The following is a 23,013-nucleotide window of genomic DNA, read 5'->3' as shown; positions in this document are numbered from 1 at the left end:
ACACATTATCCCACTTGTTACATGGCTACGTGCCAAAACGAACATGACATTAACCAAGTTAAAGGACAATTAAATGAACAGCACCAATCATGTAGAAGTCAATGTAGGATTTTAATGTATAAACAAAAACACTTGACAGACGTTTAATACATATTTTTGTGAAGGCAAGCAGAGGAAAACATTTTCCCAGATGAATCTTTTCAAAATGTCACCATTCAGAAAGCAAGTGAAGAGGTTTGTGTAAAAGCAGTCCTCCCTGACCAGCTCTGTCCCTGACTCTAAACCCTGACTCTCAACCCTAACGCTGAACCCTCTGAGGGCAGGAAGACGCTCCTTCAGTGTAAAGGTTCAAGGAGACACTCCTTCAGAGTAACGGTTCGAACCACGGAGAAGGAAGAAGAAGGGGAAGGAGTAGAGAGTAGTGAAGTAGTGAGGTTAGTGACAGACTTGAGGGAAAGGCGTGTGGAAGCACACGGGTACATGTGGGGTCAAGAAGATCACTCCCACTGGAGGTCATTGATCCATCAGCCTCAGACCGCTGAGCTCAGCAGGTCTTCTGGAGGAAGACGCTCAGATGAACTGAGGAGACAGGACCAGCAGGATGTCCGGATCGGGTGGGGTTCAGCTCAGGTGTGTCTGCCCACGACCAAACAGGATCAGGTGAAGTTCAGCTCAGCTGTGTCTGCCCGGACCAAACAAGGACATGGATTAGGTTCAATATTCAAAAGATGCAACATCTAAACCAAAGAGACGCCATTAAGGAACAGGCAGGCTTTAGGGCGCCTTGCTCAAGGACGCATCACTGTATTCTGAGGACTTGAACCCGGCACCATTGGTTTGAGAGTTGAACCCCCAACCCCCTACCTAGTCCACTATATCCAGATAATGCAAACTTACGGGGAATCCTTGATGGTAGAGTCCTGGTCGTCCTCAGGATTTGCTTTCCAGATGTACGGCTTCTTAGTCAGTCCTCCAGATTCCTGGTCTGGTTACAAATGTAATTTGTCTCTAATGTAAGGTCAGAAAAACAGTAGTAGTTGGGCTCTAATGGCGCGTAACAAAGTAGCAGCTGTAGTTTTTTTGGTAACCAACCACAGTAGTATGCCTTAACTTCTACTGGACAAACTAATCCTGCGTTACAACAAGTCCACTCCGTTTACTTTATGCAAACTTACAATCCTTGTTGGTAGAGTGATGGTCATCCTCCAGATTCACGGCTCCCCCATCAGCTCGCCTCCGCTCCAGAAACACATTCTAGTAAGAAAACACAGCAGTAGTTTGTTAACGCATGTCAAAGTAACAGCTGTATTTTGCCCTTTAAGTCAACTATGTAAGTAAATACAAACTTACGAGGAATCCTTGCTGGTTGATTCCTAGTCGTCCTCCAGCGTCTCAGCTCCTCCATCAGCTCTCCTCAGACAGAGTCCTGGTCTGTAACAAACAGCGGAAGTCTTGCTGCAACATGTGGTAAAACAGATGTAGTTGTCTGGTATATATGGTACAAACGCCGGTGGTTTGTGGTAGCAGTATTCTACGAGAAGTGGCAGTGAGTGTGATGGCACTTCAGAGTCAGGCTCCATCTACCCCACGACAGACATCCTCCACCAGGCAGGGCCTCCATCAGCTCCTCCACCAGGCAGGGCCTCCATCAGCTCCTCCACCAGGCAGGGCCTCCATCAGCTCCTCCACCAGGCAGGGCCTTCAGCATGGCTCCTCCATCAGCTCCTTCAGCCATGGATTCCTGGTCTGGTTACAAACACAGAAGTTTAATACATATTTTTGGAACGGAAAGCAGAGGAAAACATTTTCCCAAATGAATCTTTTCAAAATGTCACCACCATTCAGAAAGCAAGTGAAGAGGTTTGTGTAAAACCAGCACTCACTGACCAGCTCTGTCCCTGACTCTAAACCCTGACTCTCAACCCTAACGCTGAACCCTTTGAGGACAGGAAGACGCTCCTTCAGTGTAAAGGTTCGAACAACGGAGAAGGAAGAAGAAGGGGAAGGAGTAGAGAGTAGTGAAGTAGTGAGGTTAGTGACAGACTTGAGGGAAAGGCGTGTGGAAGAACACGGGTATATGTGGGGTCAAGAATATCACTCCCACTGGAGGTCATTGATCCAGGTGACCTTGGGTGTCTTGAAAGGCGCCTCTAAATTAAATGTATTATTATTATCAGCCTCAGACTGCTGAGCTCAGCAGGTCTTCTGGAGGAAGAGGCTCAGATGAACTGAGGAGACAGGACCAGCAGGATGTCCGGATCAGGTGGGGTTCAGCTCAGGTGTGTCTGCCCCCGCCCAGACAGGATCAGGTGAGGTTCAGCTCAGGTGTGTCTGCCCGGACCAAACAAGGACATAGATTAGGATCAATATTCAAAAGATGCAACATTATCTGAACCAAAGAGACGTCATTAAGGAGCAGGCAGGATTTAGGACGCCTTGCTCAAGGACGCATCACTGTATTCTGAGGACTTGAACCCGGCACCATTGGTTTGAGAGTTGAACCCCCAACCCCCTACCTAGTCCACTATATCCAGATAATGCAAACTTACGAGGAATCCTTGATGGTAGAGTCCTGGTCGCCCTCAGGATTTGCCTTCCAGATGTACGGCTTCTCCGTCAGTCCTCCAGATTCCTGGTCTGGTTACAAACGTAATTTGTCTTTTCTTGTAAGGTAAAAAACAGTAGTAATTCGTCTCTAATGTGAGGTAACAAACATAGTAGTAATTTGTCTCTAATGTAAGGTCACAAACGGAGAGTTAGGCTCTAATGGCGCATAACAAAGTAGCAGCTGTCGTTTGTCTGGTAACCAACCACAGTAGTATGCCTTAACTTCTACTGGACAAACTAATCCTGCGTTACAACAAGTCCACTCCGTTTACTTTATGCAAACTTACGAGGATCCTGGTTGGTGGAGTGATGTCGTCCTCGAGAGTCTTGGCTCCTCCATCAGCTCTCCTCAGCCAGAGTCCTGATCTGGAACAAACAGCGCAAGTCTGGCCCCAACGTCTGGTAACAAACTTATTGTCTTGTCTTATTTTTAAGCCCTTTATTTCCACTTTGTTAGGTTAATACAAACTTACAATCCTTGTTGGTAAAGTGATGGTCATCCTCCAGATTAATGGCTCCCCTACCAGCTCACCTCCGCTCCAGAAACACATTCTAGTAAGAAAACACAGCAGTAGTTTGTTAACGCATGTCAAAGTAACAGCTGTATTTTACCCTTTAAGTCAACCATGTAAGTAAATACAAACTTACGAGGAACCTTGTTGGTCGATTCCTAGTCGTCCTCCAGCGTCTCAGCTCCTCCATCAGCTCTCCTCAGACAGAGTCCTGGTCTGGAACAAACAGCGGAAGTCTTGCTGCAACATGTGGTAAACCAGATGTAGTTGTCTGGTATATATGGTACAAACGCCGGTGGTTTGTGGTAGCAGTATTCTACGAGAAGTGGCAGTGAGTGTGATGATCACTTCAGAGTCAGGCTCCATCTACCCCACGACAGACATCCTCCACCAGGCAGGGCCTCCGTCAGCTCCTCCACCAGGCAGGGCCTTCAGCATGGCTCCTCCATCAGCTCCTTCAGCCTTGGATTCCTGGTCTGGTTACAAACACAGTTGGTCTCAGCAGTAAATCACCTGGGGACGCAATGCACCCAACCACCTGCATCTGAGGTTCACTTGTAAAATGGAAGACAAATTAAAAACATATTTAAACACTTAAATTAGACAACGTCTGCAGATTGTCGCGTTCAGCAATTCATCCACTAAGGTCATAGCAGCACTACTAACAATAATGGCTCATATGACTCCTACATAAACCCGGCATGAATTAACTCAAATCACAGCTTGGCACAGATGTAAAGTCATAAGATGATCAAAACCAGACCTAAAATACTGAGGATTTCAGTGTTTCAGATGAGCTTGGTGATGGTTACCCTCTGATCTGGTGCTGCAGGCCCCTGGTCTCCAGCCTCAGGTCCATCCTGGCACCACAAGCCTCCGGCCCCCAGCCTCAGGTCCATCCTGGCACCACAAGCCTCCGGCCCCCAGCCTCTCAGCCTCGCCTTTCAGCTACAGCAGTAGGTTTATATCAGCATTTGCCCAACAATAAACTTAATTGACTCATCCAAAAACCTAGTTAAAACAATTAATTTAACTATTATTTTATAACTCAAGGCTTGAAAAGACTCGAGACCAGACATGAGCATTTCATTTTGGGAATGAAGACAGAGCAGTCCACAAGTTTAAAGAAGTGGTTCAGGCCATGCATTGAAACTGACCTCTACTCACACACAAGAGCACTGACCTGTTCTGGAGGACTTGTGACAGGCGGTGGAGGTCTTACTCTGGGTGAGGAGGTGGACACCTTGGGACAAACTACATGTTACCATTTTAACCTTGTACAGAACACGTGGGAAGGACGGCCATTATTTTAGCTTTGATATTATCGAGTTGGTAACTCAGCACCAAAGTCGTTGTTTAACGTCATTCCTTTAGGTAAAGTTTAACTTCTGTGCAATTAATGACCGCAGATATTTAGAACGTACAAAAGCTGAAGTACCAAAGAACACTAAGCAGTATTGATATTAAATCAAATTTACCCATTCATATTCAGGTGCTGGATTCCGTTGAAGAAATGTCAAATTGTCTTCCACCGTGAAATGATTTTCAGCCTTCACTGATGTCAGAAATGGGCCCGCAAGTAGAACGCCGTTTTGTACGCAGCGAGAGTCCCGTCAACGTGGATAAAAGTACAGCGCAACCATCGAAAATTATCAACATATTGTACGATGTACGCGTCAGTATGTATTTAATATCAAACTTAAGTTGTTTAAGATAAGGGCCAACAATTCCCAATGGAAACAACTGAAAAATAGTTTCCGTTGGCAACGGCTCAAGGTTACGCAAATACAATCCAGAACGTTCAGACAGATTCCTGTCCAACTAACTGCCAGGTGGCTTCTAATGGGTGTCAAGACTACAACGTTCTATGCTAACCATTGGGACTAAATCAAGTGACCGCACTCAAAACCTTCCACGGCGGGAAGCACAAACCGTCCGACTGGAATCCGAACATTCCGGCCGGAACCAACCAAAGAAAAAACAGAACCAGCGCCTCACCTTGAGCTGAACGGAGGAAGATCCTGAAGTCCAGCGATGGTCTACATTAAAACACAGCCAACAGACTTACCTTGAGGAGATCTGTTTGTTGCTGTTGGTAATTACTACTATTCAGTATACTTTTACATTATTATGCACCCAGTGTGTACAAATTATATCAATCAAAACCGTACGAAGAACCAAACTACCATGTACATCCCACAACAAATCCTTGCCTAAAAACAATGGAATCATTCAATACAAAACCATGTCTACATTTTACAATTATCTAGATTATTCATGGTACAAACCATACAGAGCAAATCTAAAAGTTAAGCTCACAGAGAGCCGACCATAGCCCTGCAACGTCACACTGACCTACTCATCACCAACAGCAAATCATGCCAGCCAGCCAACACATGTACAGGTCCAGCGAGAAGTGGGCATTTGAGCGAAAGGATTGCCCATATTAAAATAAAGCCCAATTCCTGATCTATCCAACCATCTTCATGGTTTAAAGATTTACAGAATTGACATGCCATTGTGTTCTAATCACCTTTGTCTGCTCCCTCGTTACTTATAAACTCTACATCTCCATCACTAGAGTGTTGCATCCTACTCATTAGGGCGTGGTCTGAGTGAGCAGAGATGCATGCTGGGATACAGTGCTGTCTGAAGTATTCAGTTCTATAGATAAGCCCCTCAGGAGAAACCAAGTGTTTGAGAATCTGTCGTGACATCAGTTACATGCGCTGGAATATCCTTCAAGACGGCGCCAGGACTCTCAGATGAGAAAGGCCAAGAGGAAGATGTGAGGGTTCTGCCTCTCAGCCAGTGGAACACAACAACGGCCTCATCAGAGTTCCATGGAACACTTTGAAACAGTCTCCTCTTTACATCTTGAAGCCCCAGTGAAGGTTTCCTTACCTCCTCAGCTGAAGAGCACAACTTCAGCTCGAAGAGCGCACTAGTTGGAGTTCCCAGATTGGTCCTGTCCGACACAAATACAGTTCAGCCTGAGAAGACATGCAACTGAGAGCAAGACAAGATCCACAGGGCTCTCCATCAATCCAGCCAGGTAGGAAGAGCCGTCTCATTACAGGTCTGAAGGTCATCTTGAATATCCATCGAGGTCCCTTTCCAACTTCAGACTCCTCGTGGAATGCCTTTAGGTGTCCATCCTCCATTGATCCTGATTGGTGTAGTCCTAGTTTGAAGTCACTGATCTGAACACGCCGCTTGCATCCTTTTATACTTGATTTGGATACTCTCCTTCCTGCCCAGTGTGTTGGATATCGCTCCGGAGCGTTGCTCCGTGCTCTTCATGTCTACTGGAGGCCTCAAGTAAACGTGTGGCCGTCCATCAGGTATGATTTATTTGACCATTCCAATATCCCAAGTCAATCACACAGACCCCCGTATGAACATTATCACTGTCAAAGCAAGCCAGACACACACAGAACCCCATGCCAGGTCTGAGTGACACACACACAAAAAAAACATCCACCTCATGTCAAACCAACACACACCACTGAGCCATAAAAGGCAAAACAATCATGCAGGGTAAAAACCTCATCCCAAAGAACATTCCATCATCCACCCCCAGCTCTCTTGCCAGGACACCCAGAACAGAACAACCAATGTCTCCAGAGACGTAAATTATGTACAACATTCTTCAGTGGCGTCCCACATTGGTGATGGATAATGCTTGGCGTCCAAATTGTGTCCCAGGTTGATTCAACGTCTCTGAAGTCATGTCTTTGTAGTCCAATGGATTCCTGAATGAGGGGCCTTCACAGCAAGCGGTGCAGCTTTAGTCAGCCTGAGGACAGGAAGGAGGTCATCTGTTCATAAGACCACCCAGTGGAGGGGGGTGGCTCTTGAGGAGCAGGATCCATCTTGGAATGGCCCCAAATAAGACCTTCTTGGAAATGAAACTGTTCCTGAGGAGTCACGATGCCTGGAGGGGACGGTTGAATGTGTTCCATGGTTCTCTGTCAGACTGAAGTTGTGTTTTAGTCGTTGAGATGAGGAGCCCCCTCATCTCCCCCTGGTGTTTCTCCTTCTGAAACCCTGTCTCCATCTTAAAGAACATTCTAGTCCATGTAACTGATGTCACGACCGTTTCTCAAACACACGGTTTCCCCTGCGGGGGCGTGTCTACAGACCTGTAGACTTCAGACAACTCTGTATCCCAGTATGCACCTCTGCTCACTCAGACCACACCCTCATAAATAAAGCAATACTCATGTGATGAAGATGCAGAGCTCAGGAGAGTAGCTGGAAAGAAGACTGAAGATATCAGAACCCAACCCAATACACCAGCTTACAACAATAACTTGGAGCCTGTGACCATTATAAAAAAACATTAAAACCAACATAAACCAAACACCTAAGTAACCCATGAACCAATGAAACATCCTTAATACTCAGATCAACCTTCAGCTAACAGGTTAACTCACCAGGAAGCCAAAATACATCAATGTGCCCAAGAGTAATGAGAAACTAATGACTTACAGTTTGCAGTTCATCTTCATGGTCAAGTTGGGATACTCACAGAACTGCAGTTAAATATCCATGATAGACCTTTGAAGGAAGGAACAGATTACTCATTGTCCCCAAACTTGGGCACTGTCCCACAGTTCAACATCTACCATCTCCATTAAATCAGATAAATGAATGACAATACAAATTCAGGGCTTTTGGGATCATCCAACTTTTAAATAATGATTAAGATAATTAACTAATCCAGCTTTTTAATATAAGTTATACTAATTATTTGACTGTCATTAGTCAATAGTGATTAACCTCTTACTTTGACAAGTTTGAATGTATAGTCTCTAAAATGTTACTTTCAGGTAGTCATTATTTAAATTTCAAATGAGTTAAACCACCACAATCCCCGATTTCCTTCACACATTATCAGTGATCTATATTCAACATACAAGTCAACGCAGTTGTGCTTTGCCACACAATACTACTCACATCAGGTTCAGATGAGATGCTCCTCTTTACTTCAAAAAGTCTTTAACCTGTGAAACTGGAAGAGAGGTCAAAAAAGTTACAACAGAGCTCAACAAAACATTACACGCACATTCTTGTTTCTGGGAACACAACATACCGCGTTTGGGAGACGCTACAATGCCAGGTGTCCATGTCAGGTTCCCTTTTAAGTGAAACGCACCGGATGCAACCAATTAACTAATTAAGAAAACTGAACGGCCCTTTGAGGAGTGAGAAGGAAGCTTTCATCAAAGAGACCAGAGAGACCCATTCACTGGTTAAACTGGAGTCATCGCCTACAACCACACACGTTAACACACACACACACACACACACACACACACACACACACACACACACACACACACACACACACACGCGCTACAAACTATACACGCACAACCCATAGGTATATTGAGTACATAAGCCAATATACGAACCTGTTGGTCCGGCTGCTCCTTCAAAGTTCTCCCTCATTGAGAGGTCTTCCTCGAGACATCCAATGGACCCCTCACATGTTGTCCATACAGCAACTCGAATGGTGAGAAGCCTGTGGACGCCTGGGGAACCTCTCGGTAGGCGAACAACGATGGGGTAGCCATTCATTCATAGTGTAGGTACAGATCATGGAAGTGCGGATTGGGTGGGTTGCAGTACCGGGCAGAGGGGCCTAGGTGGCGTCTTCTCCAGTTATATATCCTGAGTGTGACCAAGGTCAGGCACATAGCTACGATGGCTGGGAGATATCCCTGTTCTTCATCAAAGGACTCCGAGCGCCGCAAAAATAATCCCTATAGGCGCGTTCGGACTGAGGGACTTCTTGGAAAGTGGCTCCGTTTTTAACACCTCTTAGATTCATACTTAAGGAGGCAAACTCATGCTTCTCCAAAGTCGTAGGAATGGTCCACCAGCATGTCCTCCTTATGGTCCAGTCAACAATAGAATCAATAACTTCTGCTCTCGTGGTGGGAGAGGAGACACATTTAGCCGATGTGGGAAACCTTTAATCAAAGCAAGTGCTGCACAACAGGTTGTTCGGTCAGTGGAACACAGCAGGTTTATTTATCTCTCTTCTTCCGACATGAATGTATGCATGGGGTCTCTACAAACCGAGGAACTTGATAATGCATGAAACAAATTGATTTACAAACAAAGTGTAAGCATTCTTATACAATAAAAGTTGGCTACTTAGATGGTCCAAGGCGCACACAACCACGAAGAGGCTTCTAAATGAAAGTATGAGCACTGAAGTGATGAAGCGGTGTGGAAGACCTGTGGCAAAATCAGCAGCTGAGAACTTCTCATAAGTGCATGCCTAATTCTGTTTAAACACTAACCCCGAATACACAATTTAAAAACACTAGCAGCAGTAGAAGAGAAGGTAAAGAGCGACGAGTCCGGCGGCGCACCATGTGTCTCACTTGTTTTTAGCTTTCAAATTGAATGTCGTTGTTCTTGTAATGCTTTAAAAAATCGTGGACTTATCTGACAATCAGACCCACGCTTTTTTTTCTTTACACTGAAAAATGTAAAACGTTTTATGTCGGTATACTGGGTGGGTTAACACTGCATAATTTACAATCCGATATATTTTTTGCCTGTTGTGTCCTGTTGACTTCTCTGATCATGGGTTCAGGATATGATTTCAATATAATTACTAGAATATGCATTCCCTGCATAAGATGTAGTAGTGCAAAGTGAGGTTGAATTTTTTTTAATAAAGCCACATAGTTTAAGACGTAAAGAAATGTTGAATGGCTTAAATAAAGTGCAAAGACTTGTACAGAGCTCAAAAGTCTAAATGGAGTAAACAACGTAAACATGCACACCATTTAAAATATCTAAAATGGTTTGGCAACAAATAAACGTATTAATTTTGTGGTGATAGCAACGAGGGTTTGTTTTGGAATGTTTCTATAAAAATATATATATAATCTTCTCCATTTCTTCACTCTATATACTTACCTGAATTTCCCATGATGGAGGAAGTATTATTAGCATTATTTTCCCGTTTAATCGTTTACTACATAAACTTCTAAAATTCAGTAGATTTTAACTTTCGACTAACATTATGCAGCTATTAGTTAAAGCATGTCCACGTAATACAAGTGTGCTTTACTAGATTACTTTTACCAATGATAACATCACTGGTGCCTGATAGAGATGCATCATATTCCATTGATCAGAACCAGAATTCACCTCATGACAGGAACCCTGGGATTCATATTTTTTTTACATTACCAATTTACAAACTTAACCCATTAAATATAGACATTTTAACAGCATTAAGTATGTAGTAAAAAGTAAAATTATTATAACAAAGATCTAAAAGTAGCTGGCTTAAGTGGGATCAGGATAATTATGTAACTTCCAACCATCACATCTTTATTCATCAAGAGCATCAAACTCCTATTGAATCACATTCAAGACGCATGGACCTGCAGAAAAGAAGCAGAGACAAATGACTCAGACAAATCCTGTGAGAGTACCACATCCAAGTTGGTGTTGTGGGAGGACCAGTGGGTGGGGATCTGAATGAACCAGGGGATTTCCCTGGTTCAGGGAGCTTCAGGCCTCTTCCAGCTCCACCAGTACCCCATCACAGTCCTTTGGGTGGAGGAAGATCACAGGTTTGCCGTGGGCGCCGATCTGTGGCATGGCCGAAAGGGTTCTGATGTTCTTGACTCTCAGGGCTGCTATTGCCGCATTTATATCTTCGACCTGCAAAAACAGAGATGGAATTAAAACACTGATTACACACTGAGTACTGGAACAGGAACGTTGCAATACATAACAATCATTTCTATCTATATCATTTTGACGGAACAGGAGTCCACACATAAACCACCAGGTTCGAGGAAAGCTTCTTCCCGTAAACCACAAGACTATTGAACTCTTGCCTTTGATCACCCCACCACGAGAACGCACAAATATTTTAACTATATATATATATATATATATATATATACACACATAATCATTTTTTTATTACTCTTGTTATTTTTACATTATTTCATTTTATGTAATTATTTTATTGTATTTACTTTGTTGTGCATTTGACTTGGCCTTGACTTGAACTATGTTCTAGATAAGGTATATATATATTTCCTTTTACTGGGCTGTGCTTTCTGTTGTGAAACCCTATTTTCCCGTCTAGGATTAATCAAGCATCTAATCTTAAATATTAGGCAATACATTATGCTAGGTCTGACGATTATCTGGAGAATTTATAGTAAATTAATGTATAAAAAGATCTGACGCTGTCTGTAGCAGCCAAGATCACTTACCTCGATGCAGATGTGGTGCAATCCCCCAGACTTGTTCTTCTGTAGGAAGCCCGAAATCGGGCTCTTATCCCCCAGAGGATGGAGGAGTTCAAGCTTTGTGTTTCCGAGCTCCACGAAAACCGTGTAGACCCCGTGATCTGGCAAGGGCAGCTTGTCACTGACCGTCGCACCAAGGACGTCTCGGTACAGCGACGTAGCCTTCTCAATGTCTGGGACGGCAATGGCAATGTGGTTCAGCTTTCCCAACTTCCAAAGGGAGCCCGGAACCCTCGAGCGACGAGATGTTGAGGTTGTGAGCGCCCTGCTGGGCAGAGTGTGTCTGACCCACCGCGACAGACCTGCAAAATCAACAAACAAAACCACACACAATTCTAATTGAGTGGGTTCATAAGTATCATGGTGGAACGCCATTCGATTATAAAGCAATCTGTGGTGGATTTACACCAATGCAGGACACCGGTTGAATGACAAGCACGACATTGACTGGTCAAAACTATCAGTGAAACTAATGTTTCACAGCATGGTTTACCATAAACATCCATCTCCAATTTCGAATCGATAAGCGAATGCATTATATAAATATGATGATTACATGTACGGCATGACTACCTGCAACCTTCAACACGATCGACGCCATATTCCAAACGGTTTACAATGGTGTGTCGTCTGTAACCATGCCTGGAACGTTATCTGAACCTTATCTGAACACAGTTTCTCGGGGAACGTTTTGAGTGTTACACACACACGTCCCACTCCCCACGTGAATAGGAACATGGCTGCTGAAGAAGACGTGTTGGGTCTACTGGGGGAATGTATAAACAAACTAAACGATGACACAGCACACCCAGATAAGTTTCTAAGGTAAGGTACAGTCTACAGTTTACGGTTGGCAAGAATAGAAAAACTCTGCTTTATTTTAGACATAGTAGACAATATACAGAAAACAAACATGCGTTGAGGCTGCTAGTGTGAGCTATGGCTAGCTACTAGCTCGTTATAACAGTTGCAGAACCCATTGATATTCTATATTATCTTTATATTATATTATCAATGTTTATGATTAAAGTCAAAATACCGGTAGTTTATATCATGCAAGTTTACATTGGCAGCTGTAAAGAGAAGTTGAGAACAGTATGTATGTGCTATACACTGCTCCTGACGTCAACAATCCACCATTGAATTTCAGACACTAAAACAAGACCGTTTTCTTTTTGCAGTATTCAAGATGGTGTGGCAGCAGACTTCACGTCGCTGGCCAAGATCCTGTATGATCTCAACAAGACAAACGAAACTGCCGACTGTAAAGGCAGCCCGCTTGTCGAGCTGGTGGTTGACAGCTTCGACGAGGAGCAGATCTGGCAGGAGCTGGAGCTCCAGAACACCATTGTGTTATCGCACTTTGAGATAAAAATTCACAAAGCTGCTGAAGATGACATGTTTACTCTTATCGAAGAGATAGAGGAGGGTGCAGGAGATCGAAAGGAAGATGCAGCAGCAGAGGAGTTGGAGGAGGATGAAGGTGAGGTGGAGGAAGCAGAAGAGATAGCTGCGAAGAGGCCACGACGGAAAACTGTGAAGCACCAAGACTCAGACTTGGAGGAGGACTCAGACTTTGATTTCAACACGGATGAATTTGAGAAGCGGGAGCAGAATAAGAAACAGGCATTGGTAGCAAGAAAAAGATTTCCTCAACAGTTGTCCGAGGTAGACGACAGGTTCTTCAAGTTGTCGGAGATGGAGTCCTTCCTTGACGACATGGACAAAAAAGAGGGCAAGGAGATAGAGGATGGCATAGACTATTTCCAAGACTTTGCTTCTGACAACGAAGGAGAAACTTTCAACTTTGAGGAACCAATCTCTGCAAAGAAACAAACCAAAAAAAGTTCTGTATGTATCATTGGTCCTTTGTCAATCATTCGCCATTTCCCTTTAAACCTTGTATATTCCGCTACAATTCTGACTGTCTCGTTGTGATTATTACATTTTTGTTTTCCATTTTTTACCATAAAGATGACACAAGTACAAGTAATATATGTTGCTTGCTTCCTAATTAGTCAATCATTGTCTAATTTTGCTTCCAGCTAAAGAGCTCCAGGAACCTCAAGTATAAAGACTTCTTTGATCCTGTGGATGGAGAGGCACCTGGCACAGGAGGTCACCACGTCGACAGCATGGATGAGCTGCAGGAGGACAATAACGATTACAATCAAGAAGAGGAGTCAGATGAGGAAGAGAATGACTCTGAGTAAGTGATCGGAAATTGTATTGGAGTAAAGCTATCTATAATACCAAACCTATCACATGGATGTTACCAGATCCATGTGAATGTTTGGATGGCTAATGTAATTGTATCTTTCCTCACATCTCCACTGTGCTAGCCAGTGTGTGTTGAGGTTGTGTTCTGTTTTATTCTGGTTATGCACTGTCAACAGTGTATCACCCAGGTTGGTTTTACACACTGTTAGTGGATTATGTGTGATATTACCACACATTCAGTTAGTGATGCACCGATTTCTCTTTTTCTCAGACCAAGTACAAGCAATTACATTTGGGTACTTGCTGATACCACGTACAAATATGGGTATTCAATGCTACCATAAGTTTCCAATGAGCCAGTGAACTCACTGTTTCAGTGGGAATTCGAACATTATGAGATTGAAAGAAATGTGTTTTTGGTAATGTTATCGCCATGGTAATGGCCCATGCCAACTTTGTGATACTTTTTTAGTACTGTCGTTTGGTATGAGTGATTTTGTCTATGAATGCGACGCCCACCGTAGCGCTCTACTATATGTCTCCGGTGAATCCTAACTCTCGGACGCGGGTATTAAATAAATCGTTGCTCAGAAGGAGCTTCACCCCCCAAACGCACCCTAGCAATATCCAATACGTTTCTGAAAAGCTTGACTTTCCCAGAGACGCAGCAGTCAACTGCTGGCCAGGCAGAGCTTCACATATTCACCCTTGGTCCTGGCATCAGATTGCCTCGGAAAAGGCACTTTTCATTCCAGCAGAGTGGAATGTTGTTTTGTGGAGAATGGCAAATACATAGGATTTTACCCACTTTTTATTTTAATTGGGGACTTATTTTAGGTGATAAAATGGCATAGATTACTATGTTGTCAATCATATAAGACATATTACCATGTTTAAAAAAAACTAAACATTTTTGGGTTCACTGGCTCTTCATGTTGCGTAAAGTGATATCTGGTCGTACGAGTATATGAGCACAGTATCGGGTCTGAGTACTGGTATCAGTGCATCCCAATTCACCATGTCCGTACATGAAATGGTAGAACTTTATATATTCCCTAAATCCACCTTATTCCTTGATTATCTAGGGATCCAGAGGCGAGCCAGTCCCCACAGGGTCATAAAAAAGTGACCTTTAATCTTTCTGAGGAAGAGCAGAGCGAGGGAGAAGACATCGTCGACATCATTGGTGGGAAGTCAAGCTTGGAAAAAGAGGAACCAAAGTCTTCGTTTGAGAAACGTCAGCAAAAGGTAAGGAGAGTGGGCTGTGTTTTACCCTTTAATCTATGAAAACATGACATCATGAAGCACGCATGTCGTCCTGTATCAGATGTATTCAGATGACGTAAATATCGTCTGGTGGTCAGTATTATTGTTTTGTATATTACATACTGAGAAGCAACATTAGTTGGTTGGCAGGGCCTCAGCAAAAGGGATAGGATCCTTCAAAATTCAATTTTTCAAAAATGTATTTGCTATCCTAGATGACTGAGAAGATCCGTGAGTTGGAGAAGGTGGCATTGTCAGAGAAACCTTGGCAGCTGGCAGGCGAGGCCACGGCTCAGACCCGCCCTGAGAACAGCATCCTGACAGAAAATGTAGACTTCGACCAAACTTCCAGGAGGGGTAGGTCCACACTTGCAGGATTTCACCTTTTTTTTTTTTTTTAAAGGTCCAATGACAAGCCACCAGGTGTGACTGTGATTAGCCGTTACAAGCCATTTAAAAACAAGGGGCGTTACAAGTTTCTTGTTTTGTCCCTTCTCTTGTCGATTTCAAAACGACTTGTAACGGCTAATCACGCCTGTTGCGTATAATACGAACCTCGATTAGGGGGTTAGCGAGGTATGTTGCGCTCAAAGCCTGGGTTAGCTGTGACGCGAAAGTCGCTCTCTTAGCGTCGCTTTATCAACATGGTGACTTATGCTGTCAACCAAACCTGGTCAGGAGCAGATTATCAGCTAAGTCTATCGGGTTGGATCGGCATGCGCAGCTTCCTAGCCCCTCCTTTGACAATGTTGTCACCATATGTGGGTGTTCCCGTGGACCTCGGAGCCCGTATTGTACAGGGTTCTCTCCGGAGACCGAGGGTCTTTCGGGACAGATCCGATCCCTTGGCATTGCCTGAGAATATTCTTTAGGAGCGATACAGGTTCTCATCAGAGGGTATTCGCTATTTGATCATCTTTGTTGGACCTTATGTAGGCAATGCTTACGGTTCTGCAGTGTGTCTCCGTGAGAGAGTTGTAGAGTGGAGGTAGCGCGTCAGTCTTGAATTTCTTCGTGCAGGGTTCGTATCCCAAGTGATGCACATTTATGTGTAGCTTACAAAGTCCCAATTCTTATGTCATATGGAATACTTATTCACGAAAGGTTATGGCAGTGTTTCCCATACATAAACCAATGTGTTGCGCAGCGCCACAGAGTCAACACTGAGCGCCTTTTTTTTGGTATTTTTTAAAATATAAATATCGTTCCGTACATTCATCTCCTCATAGCACTCTTTCTCCCTGACATTTTCATTCACACACGCATACGCACACGAACACGCACACACAGAGAGAAGCGAGCATTCATGCCAGTGGTGCGCGGGTACACTTATGAACAGCTGAGTCGCCCGCTCCTCCTCTCAACGCGCCTATCAAAGGAAAACCCGAAGCAACGGGATTTTGGCACAGAGAAGACGGCTGCGACCGTTTTACCAAAGTTTAGTATGATATACTGTGCTCGAACACACCTGCCCGAAATGATTGTTAACTCAGAAAAGATAATGTTAGCCCTTATGAACTCAACGTTATTGATATTGTAACATCCCACAACCTAAGTCAGCATAGATTAAGTTGGTAACACAGCAAACGATGCGATTTAATATGAAATGCAGTTATATTTGAGATGGTACCCCCAGCCCGTTTTGCCGCGATTTAAATTAGCTCTGCAGCACGGGCTGCAGAACAATATATTTATTTCTGTTTCCGATCAGCTTTTACTGGAGCAAATCACAAAGCAGTTTTTTCCCCCTGGCGCGCTATTGGCTGGTTTAACACAATGACTACAGGGAAGCGATTGTTGCGATCAAAGCGATCGTTGGTCTGATTGGTTGAAGGACTATTAGTATTTTATTATTACATTTATATTGTTATATTACACTATTGATTTTCCTTTACACAAAAAGATTAATACAAGAGCCCGCCCCTAAATTATAGAATAAGGCAGATTGGACGTTGCTTTTGCATTTTGAAATCATCATCACTCTATTGGGATTAATGGCGAACAATTCTGCATTTGGCATAGTTCTTTTTTGGACAATATGCAGACTATTTTCAATTACGAATTAACAGTATCGGCTGTTTTGGGCCAGCCCGCCTCACTAGCCTTAGGCCTATTTATGTGCACTGCTCTTCAAAGAATACACAGTGCTTGTTTTCACTGGGCCATTCTACGTCCACGTGGTCATCCTACACTGGTGGTCCTGTCCTTGTTGGGAGTTTAATATTAAATCTTTCTGTCCTTTAGCTCCTGCTATCACAGAGGAGACCACACTGAAGCTGGAGGATATCATCAAACAGAGGATAAAAGATCAGGTGAGAACTGTTATATAATATATACATTGTGTTGTTCAGCAGTCACATATGGAAGTCAATCGGTGTCATCGGATTATGTAACTAAAAAGCCATTGATTTTTAAGCATTGAATATTTATGCATTGAAATAACGTATCTGGATTTTTTGCCTCTGAAATGTATTAAAAAAATATTCCATAAATCATTTTCAGCTTAATTTTCAAGTAAAAAAAAAATCATAATCAAATATTCAACGTTAAATATTGCAACTTTTATTTTTTCACGTGCAAAATTCAATGTATGAAATTCAACGTTATCATCGGGAGACCCAAGGAAGAGCAATCGATCCTAGATGCTTGTTCGTGGTAAAGCAAGGAGAGTGAGCGGATGTTACACAGAATTCTGCGACACCACTGAAAAGTGTGACCCCAGGGGGCGCTGTTGCAAGTTTTCTGCAACATGCATGAGTTTGAAGTCGTCATCGATCACTCGGATTGGGGGTATTTGAGACAATTTTAATTTTTTTGATACCTGAATTTATGGCTTAGGACGATGTTTAAAAATATAAATCAATTTTAATCAGGAAATTAGGGTAGCGCGCCACCACTTCCCCTTCGCTGAGCTGCTGTAGTCCTTAGTAACACCCCATCTCATGTGCCGATAAAAGCAAGGAGTTCGTACCATCCTCTCAGTCGTCAGGAAGTGGTTTGTCGTTACAGTTCTCTTTATTTTAAGGCTCATAACAGTTACACAATACAAATGTCATATTAATAAGCCATTTAACCCAAAACCACACTTTTATCACTGTTACTGAAATACTCTGCTGTGGCTGCAGATATCGTTATTTTCTACTGAGGCGACAGCGGCAGCATTGTTTGCATGGACCTGTGGAGCTCTCTCTGGGCAGCAGGGGACGGCAGTGTCCGTGAGAAAGTTGGGATTTTCGATCACTTATTGCACAATGCCACTGTGTGTGTGGATGCTGCAGCTTCGTCTGAGCAAAGAAAGAGAGCTGTACAAAATAGTTAAAAAACAACAAGTGCATAGTAACCATAAGAATCAGAGATGCGATGTTAGTCTTCTTTTTTTTAATGAAAACTTTGTTGGTAGAAGAATGAAAACGTGCTATTTGATCTTCATGTGGTTATAATGCTGCCGATGGAATTCATCTGATTTGGACTACTCAGGTGTTTGACGATGTTGTGAGGAAGGAGAAGCCGAAGGAGGAGGCGTTCCGATACAAGAAGAGGTTGACTCTTGACCATGAGAAGAGCAAGCTGAGCCTGGCGCAGATCTATGAACAAGAGTTCATCAAGCAGACACAGGTGGTTCCCTCAACCCCGTGTGTGTGTGTGTGTGTGTGTGTGTGTGTGTGTGTGTGTGTGTGTGTGTGTGTGTGTGTGTGTGTGTGTGTGTGTGTGTGTGTGTGTGTGTGTGTGTGTGTGTGTGTGTGTGTGTGTGTTTAAAAATGGTATATATGAAGTTTTAAATGGAAGTCCAGTGTGTGTGACATATACAATGTCAACAGTAACCAGGGGTCTTTGCAAACAAATATTCCATTTCACTGCCATCTCCCTTTTTTCACCATGCCTCGTATAATACTTTTTTAATGATCAAATGCCTTTGTTTTCTGTTTTCAGAAAAGTACCGTGGTGGAGGAGAACCCAGCCAATGTTGAAATTAAAAAGATGATGGACACGCTCTTCCTGAAACTTGACGCCCTCTCCAACTTCCACTTCACTCCTAAACCTGTAAGTGCGACAGTTTCCAACAAAACAATGTTTAGCAGAGGGGGTTATGATTCGAGAATTCGATTTCGATAGCATTCGATAGCATTCTGATGTTTGGGCCACGGTTCACTATTATTGTGATTCATGTCCCATATTATTCAAAGGCATTGCAAAAAAATTAATGAAATAAGACTGCTCAACTCACTTCAATTGTCACATTTAATTCTGTGAACAATGGTATCTTTTACACATTAACTGAAGTGCAAAAGCTTGGGACGGTAGTGCGAAAACTGTGTCCCTGAACATTCGGGACACAGGACACTAGTAATCATTCTCTGAATAGGAGACCTCTCACATGGATGCTGAACTCCTAGCACATAACTTCAAATTATTTAAATACAAAAGAGTACAATAAAGCAGACATAATAGATTAATATAAACCTGAGAATAATCATATAATTAAGAGTAAAATAGAATTTCAATAACCATATGTGGTCATCAAACAAAATGTTAAATTAATTTACATTTTTTTAAATATAAAAATACTTACTTATAATAACGCGATACCGAACAGAATCGATTTTTTTTTACAAATTCCATGTTACCATGTTATTCAATGTGTTACGGTGTGGCACGGTTCACTTATATTGCCATTTCCAACGCTAAAAGTTTGGCAGGGTCCGATAATAAGCCCACTGAGCCTTACCTATTTTTCGATACTCCTCCATTGAGAACCAAGCGCGAGAACAGAGCTACACACGCTGTCCGTTGATTGGTCGATGCAATCGTCAATTCTGTGTGACGGGGGGATAAAAACAAACGGAGCACTCGCGAGGTATTTCTGGACAACGGTGCAAGCTTAGTTTATTGAAGAAAATGTCGCGCAAAAGTTTGCCGTCTGTTTGCCTTTTGTTTAATGTGTCACGGTCTTCTTGTTCATTGCATTAATTAGCAGGCTGTTTTGATGTCATGATGTTTACGTAGCTGCCGTGGCTATTGCCATCCGGCTTGAACCCCGCCCTACCATAAGGGTAGGGTCGATGGTGGAAACGTGAGCCAGATTTAGTGCAATCGAGCTGCTGTCCCTATCCGAGCCACACCGAACCGTACTGCTCGATGGAAACGAGGCATCTCTAAATTTCCGTCAACGTGATAAAAAGGCATAGATAACTATGTTGACCATCATATGAGACAAATGACCACGTTTAGAACAAAAACAGTTTTAGTTGGCTGTTGCGCTTCTCCATTGACCTGCACTGCAGATACAAGAGTATGTATATGAGCCGTGTTGCCTGTAGGGCTGGTTAGTGTAACCGCTAATTTTTATGAACAAGTTTAAAAGTGTTATTTCTTCTAAACGTAACTCTGTATTGATATCAGGAGAATTTATTATTAAATGAAAATCTAGGTTATCAGTGAGATATTATGATGTTTAGATAGTTAACTCTATTTGCTGGTGTAAACATTGCTCTTGCTGCCCTTAACATATAAATCACTTCTAATATATGCATTTTAAATAGAGCAAAGCAGGAAAACTTCTGCCACTTATCTCTGCTGTACTGAAGTCACTTATTTTTAATATATTAGTCTTCTTATTAATTATTTATTTATCATCAGCTTATCTCGATTAACTAGATGTGAAGGAATAACGTCAACAACACTTTTCCAACTTACTACAAATGCACACACCTATACATCTCCTACACTTACTTGACTGCAACACTGACTTGGTTCAACCATTTCAAACTTTATCAGAACAGCTCCGCTATTCTATATTTTATCTAAATCTATTCAAACTTTATCACTGAAGCCATTTGTTTAACTCTTACACTTAATTTGTTTGCAGCCATTTTATATTTTTAAATGGTGTGCATTTTTACTTTGTTTACTCCAATTAAAATGTTAACTTTTGAACTATGTTCAAATCTTTCCAGTTGATTTAAACTATTCCTTTGCATAAACGTAATCACTTTAGCTATTTGTTTAAATCGTACACTTTATTTGTTTCCAACATTTTTTAAAGGGTCGGCATGTTTACATTGTTTACTTTTGAACACGGTTTGTATCTTTTCACTTGATTTAAGCTATTCAACATTTCTTTACACCTTAAATGATGTGGCTTTATGAAAAAATATTTTCAGCCACATTTTGCTCTGCAGCGCTCACCGCATTTTCTGCAGGAAATTCATTTTCTAGTAATTGTTAATATTCCTGTCGGGAAATTAATAATGCGTCAATGAATGTAGTTGTAGTAAAGCCCAAATATCTTCCAGGCCTCTGGTGTTAATGAGATGCCAAACCCACGCTTTACTTCCTATTTTCTCCCAGGCTGTTCCAGAGATCAAGGTGGTGTCCAACCTCCCCTCCATCGCCATGGAGGAGGTAGCTCCCGTTGGTGTTAGCGACGCTACACTCCTGGCCCCAGAGGAAGTCAAAGTAGGTTGCTCCCTTGCTCCGTCAGTGTTTCCCCCACCTACGGGTCATACGCATATGGGGTGACAGGACATAGTTAGAAGCTGTAGATATTTGATGAGGCACTCTAGATTCAGAAGATGATTAACAAAGTGTGAGGGCAGGCCGTGGGGCCCTCCGCAGTAGGCAGTAGACCTAGTAGCGATCCTGGTGTGATTACCACCAGTGGTCCTGTGTTACATGACATTCATCCTCTTCTTCAACCTACTGTCCTTTCTTTATCAACTCTCCAGTCCATAAAGGCACAAAAGCCCCTAAAAATATAGGATTGAGGGTTCTCATAAAGGACTCTTACTGGGAAGCACTAGTGCTATGCGACACTCAATGAAAATGATCTGCTCCTTTGACCTCAGGAGAAGAACAAAGCAGGAGATGTGCTGGGAGACTTGGAGAAGACGACGACTGACAAGAAACGGCAGAGACGTAAGATGAAGAAGGTGAAGCATGTGAGGATCAAGGAGAAGGAGAGACGACAGAAACTGAAAGACGACAGCGGCATTGAGGGGAACAAGAAGATGTCCAAGACCCAGGTGGCCGACAAGCTTAAGAAGATCACCATGGGTGGGAAAGCAACCATACTCAAGGTCAGTTTGTTTTTGACGGTGGTTGTACCATCTCTGATGGGGTTTGTTAGGTGGTGGTTATATTATTTTTGGTGTGTGTGTGATAAATGCTAAGCTACGTTTAGTCCACTGGCAGTGTATGGCAAGAGAGCTAAATGTTACTGTTGTGCGTTCCAGGATGAGGGGAAGGACAAGGCGTTGCGATCCTCCCAGGCTTTCTTCTCGCAGTTGCAGGACCAGGTAAAGAGTCAGATCAAAGACTCCAAAGGACAGGCAGCCAAGAAGAAGAAGCAGAAACTGTCTGCCAGCAAACTGAAGTTGTGAACAGAGCAGATGGATAGCATATCTCTGTATAGATTTTTTTAACGGAAATCTTTTACCTTGTCAGTGCTTGTTTATGGGTTCTTAAGAATAATTAAATGCTTTGTTTTATTCTTCGGTTTAAAGTTCTTTATTAAATTGACAAGATATTGGATATTCAGATACTCACGCTCTGCATTCCAGCGATGACGCAATCGTATGTCCGTTCCTTCTAGCGGGCGCGGGGGAGACGGTCAGGCAGTGGCACTCCACTCTATAATAAAGCCATTGTTTGGTCAATGTTTCTACATAATTAAAGTTCCCACAATTAAATTACCCTTACCGTAACAATTGCCTTACAACAATGCAATTAAACGGGCGACATCTGCGTTTCAAAATATTCCCAATGGGTTAGATCGCCCTTTCGAATTGTTGTACAACAGTAATGGCGTGTTCGAGGTGCCTCGTACACCACCCACACGAGTTGCAAAGTGGAAAGTCTCCCAGCTTTCTTGCGTCATTTCACTGAGGCACCCTTTGGTCAGTCCCACTAGGGATTCTGAGAGTCTACCGAGTTCATTGAGGTTCATTGAAGCAAAAATGGCTCCGTAAAGAGATGTATTTTCTTTGTATTTGTACCACGTTGGTAATTTTAATGTATATTTTAAAAGCTTTTACACACCTGATTACATTGCTGTTTTAATCCGGTCAACAATTTATTAGGGCTGGGCAATAATTCAAATTTTGTTC

General features: G+C 42.8%; 2 protein-coding genes and 1 long non-coding RNA gene across 3 annotated transcripts; 1 reads left to right on the top strand and 2 right to left on the bottom strand.

Moving 5' to 3' along the window:
- Window positions 1-93: 93 nt before the first annotated feature.
- Window positions 94-8,491, bottom strand: LOC132471563 (uncharacterized). The gene is made up of 16 exons (XR_009528863.1): window positions 8,218-8,491; window positions 8,082-8,128; window positions 4,540-7,682; window positions 4,303-4,393; window positions 3,932-4,067; window positions 3,490-3,595; window positions 3,256-3,335; window positions 3,081-3,159; window positions 2,895-3,006; window positions 2,550-2,637; window positions 2,186-2,331; window positions 1,585-1,746; window positions 1,351-1,431; window positions 1,176-1,254; window positions 898-1,008; window positions 94-682 (listed from the first exon to the last, which is right to left on the bottom strand). It is a non-coding gene; the product is annotated as an uncharacterized LOC132471563 (long non-coding RNA).
- Window positions 8,492-10,471: 1,980 nt separating this feature from the next.
- Window positions 10,472-12,105, bottom strand: mcee (methylmalonyl CoA epimerase). Its single transcript, XM_060070714.1, has 3 exons — window positions 11,996-12,105; window positions 11,387-11,724; window positions 10,472-10,820 (listed from the first exon to the last, which is right to left on the bottom strand). The coding sequence occupies exons 1-3, from the start codon at window positions 12,021-12,023 to the stop codon at window positions 10,668-10,670; spliced, it is 519 nt and encodes a 172-aa protein (XP_059926697.1). The 5' UTR covers window positions 12,024-12,105; the 3' UTR covers window positions 10,472-10,667.
- Window positions 12,101-22,397, top strand: mphosph10 (M-phase phosphoprotein 10 (U3 small nucleolar ribonucleoprotein)). Its single transcript, XM_060070683.1, has 11 exons — window positions 12,101-12,247; window positions 12,604-13,273; window positions 13,468-13,631; window positions 14,728-14,890; window positions 15,124-15,265; window positions 17,153-17,220; window positions 18,386-18,523; window positions 18,839-18,949; window positions 21,257-21,364; window positions 21,754-21,984; window positions 22,141-22,397. Exons 1-11 carry the CDS (start codon window positions 12,159-12,161, stop codon window positions 22,285-22,287), a joined length of 2,031 nt encoding a protein of 676 aa, XP_059926666.1. The 5' UTR covers window positions 12,101-12,158; the 3' UTR covers window positions 22,288-22,397.
- Window positions 22,398-23,013: the final 616 nt, after the last annotated feature.

The sequence above is a fragment of the Gadus macrocephalus genome, chromosome 14, assembly GCF_031168955.1.
Source record: "Gadus macrocephalus chromosome 14, ASM3116895v1".
Lineage (NCBI taxonomy): Eukaryota > Metazoa > Chordata > Actinopteri > Gadiformes > Gadidae > Gadus > Gadus macrocephalus.
This window is presented reverse-complemented; position numbering and strand designations above follow the sequence as displayed.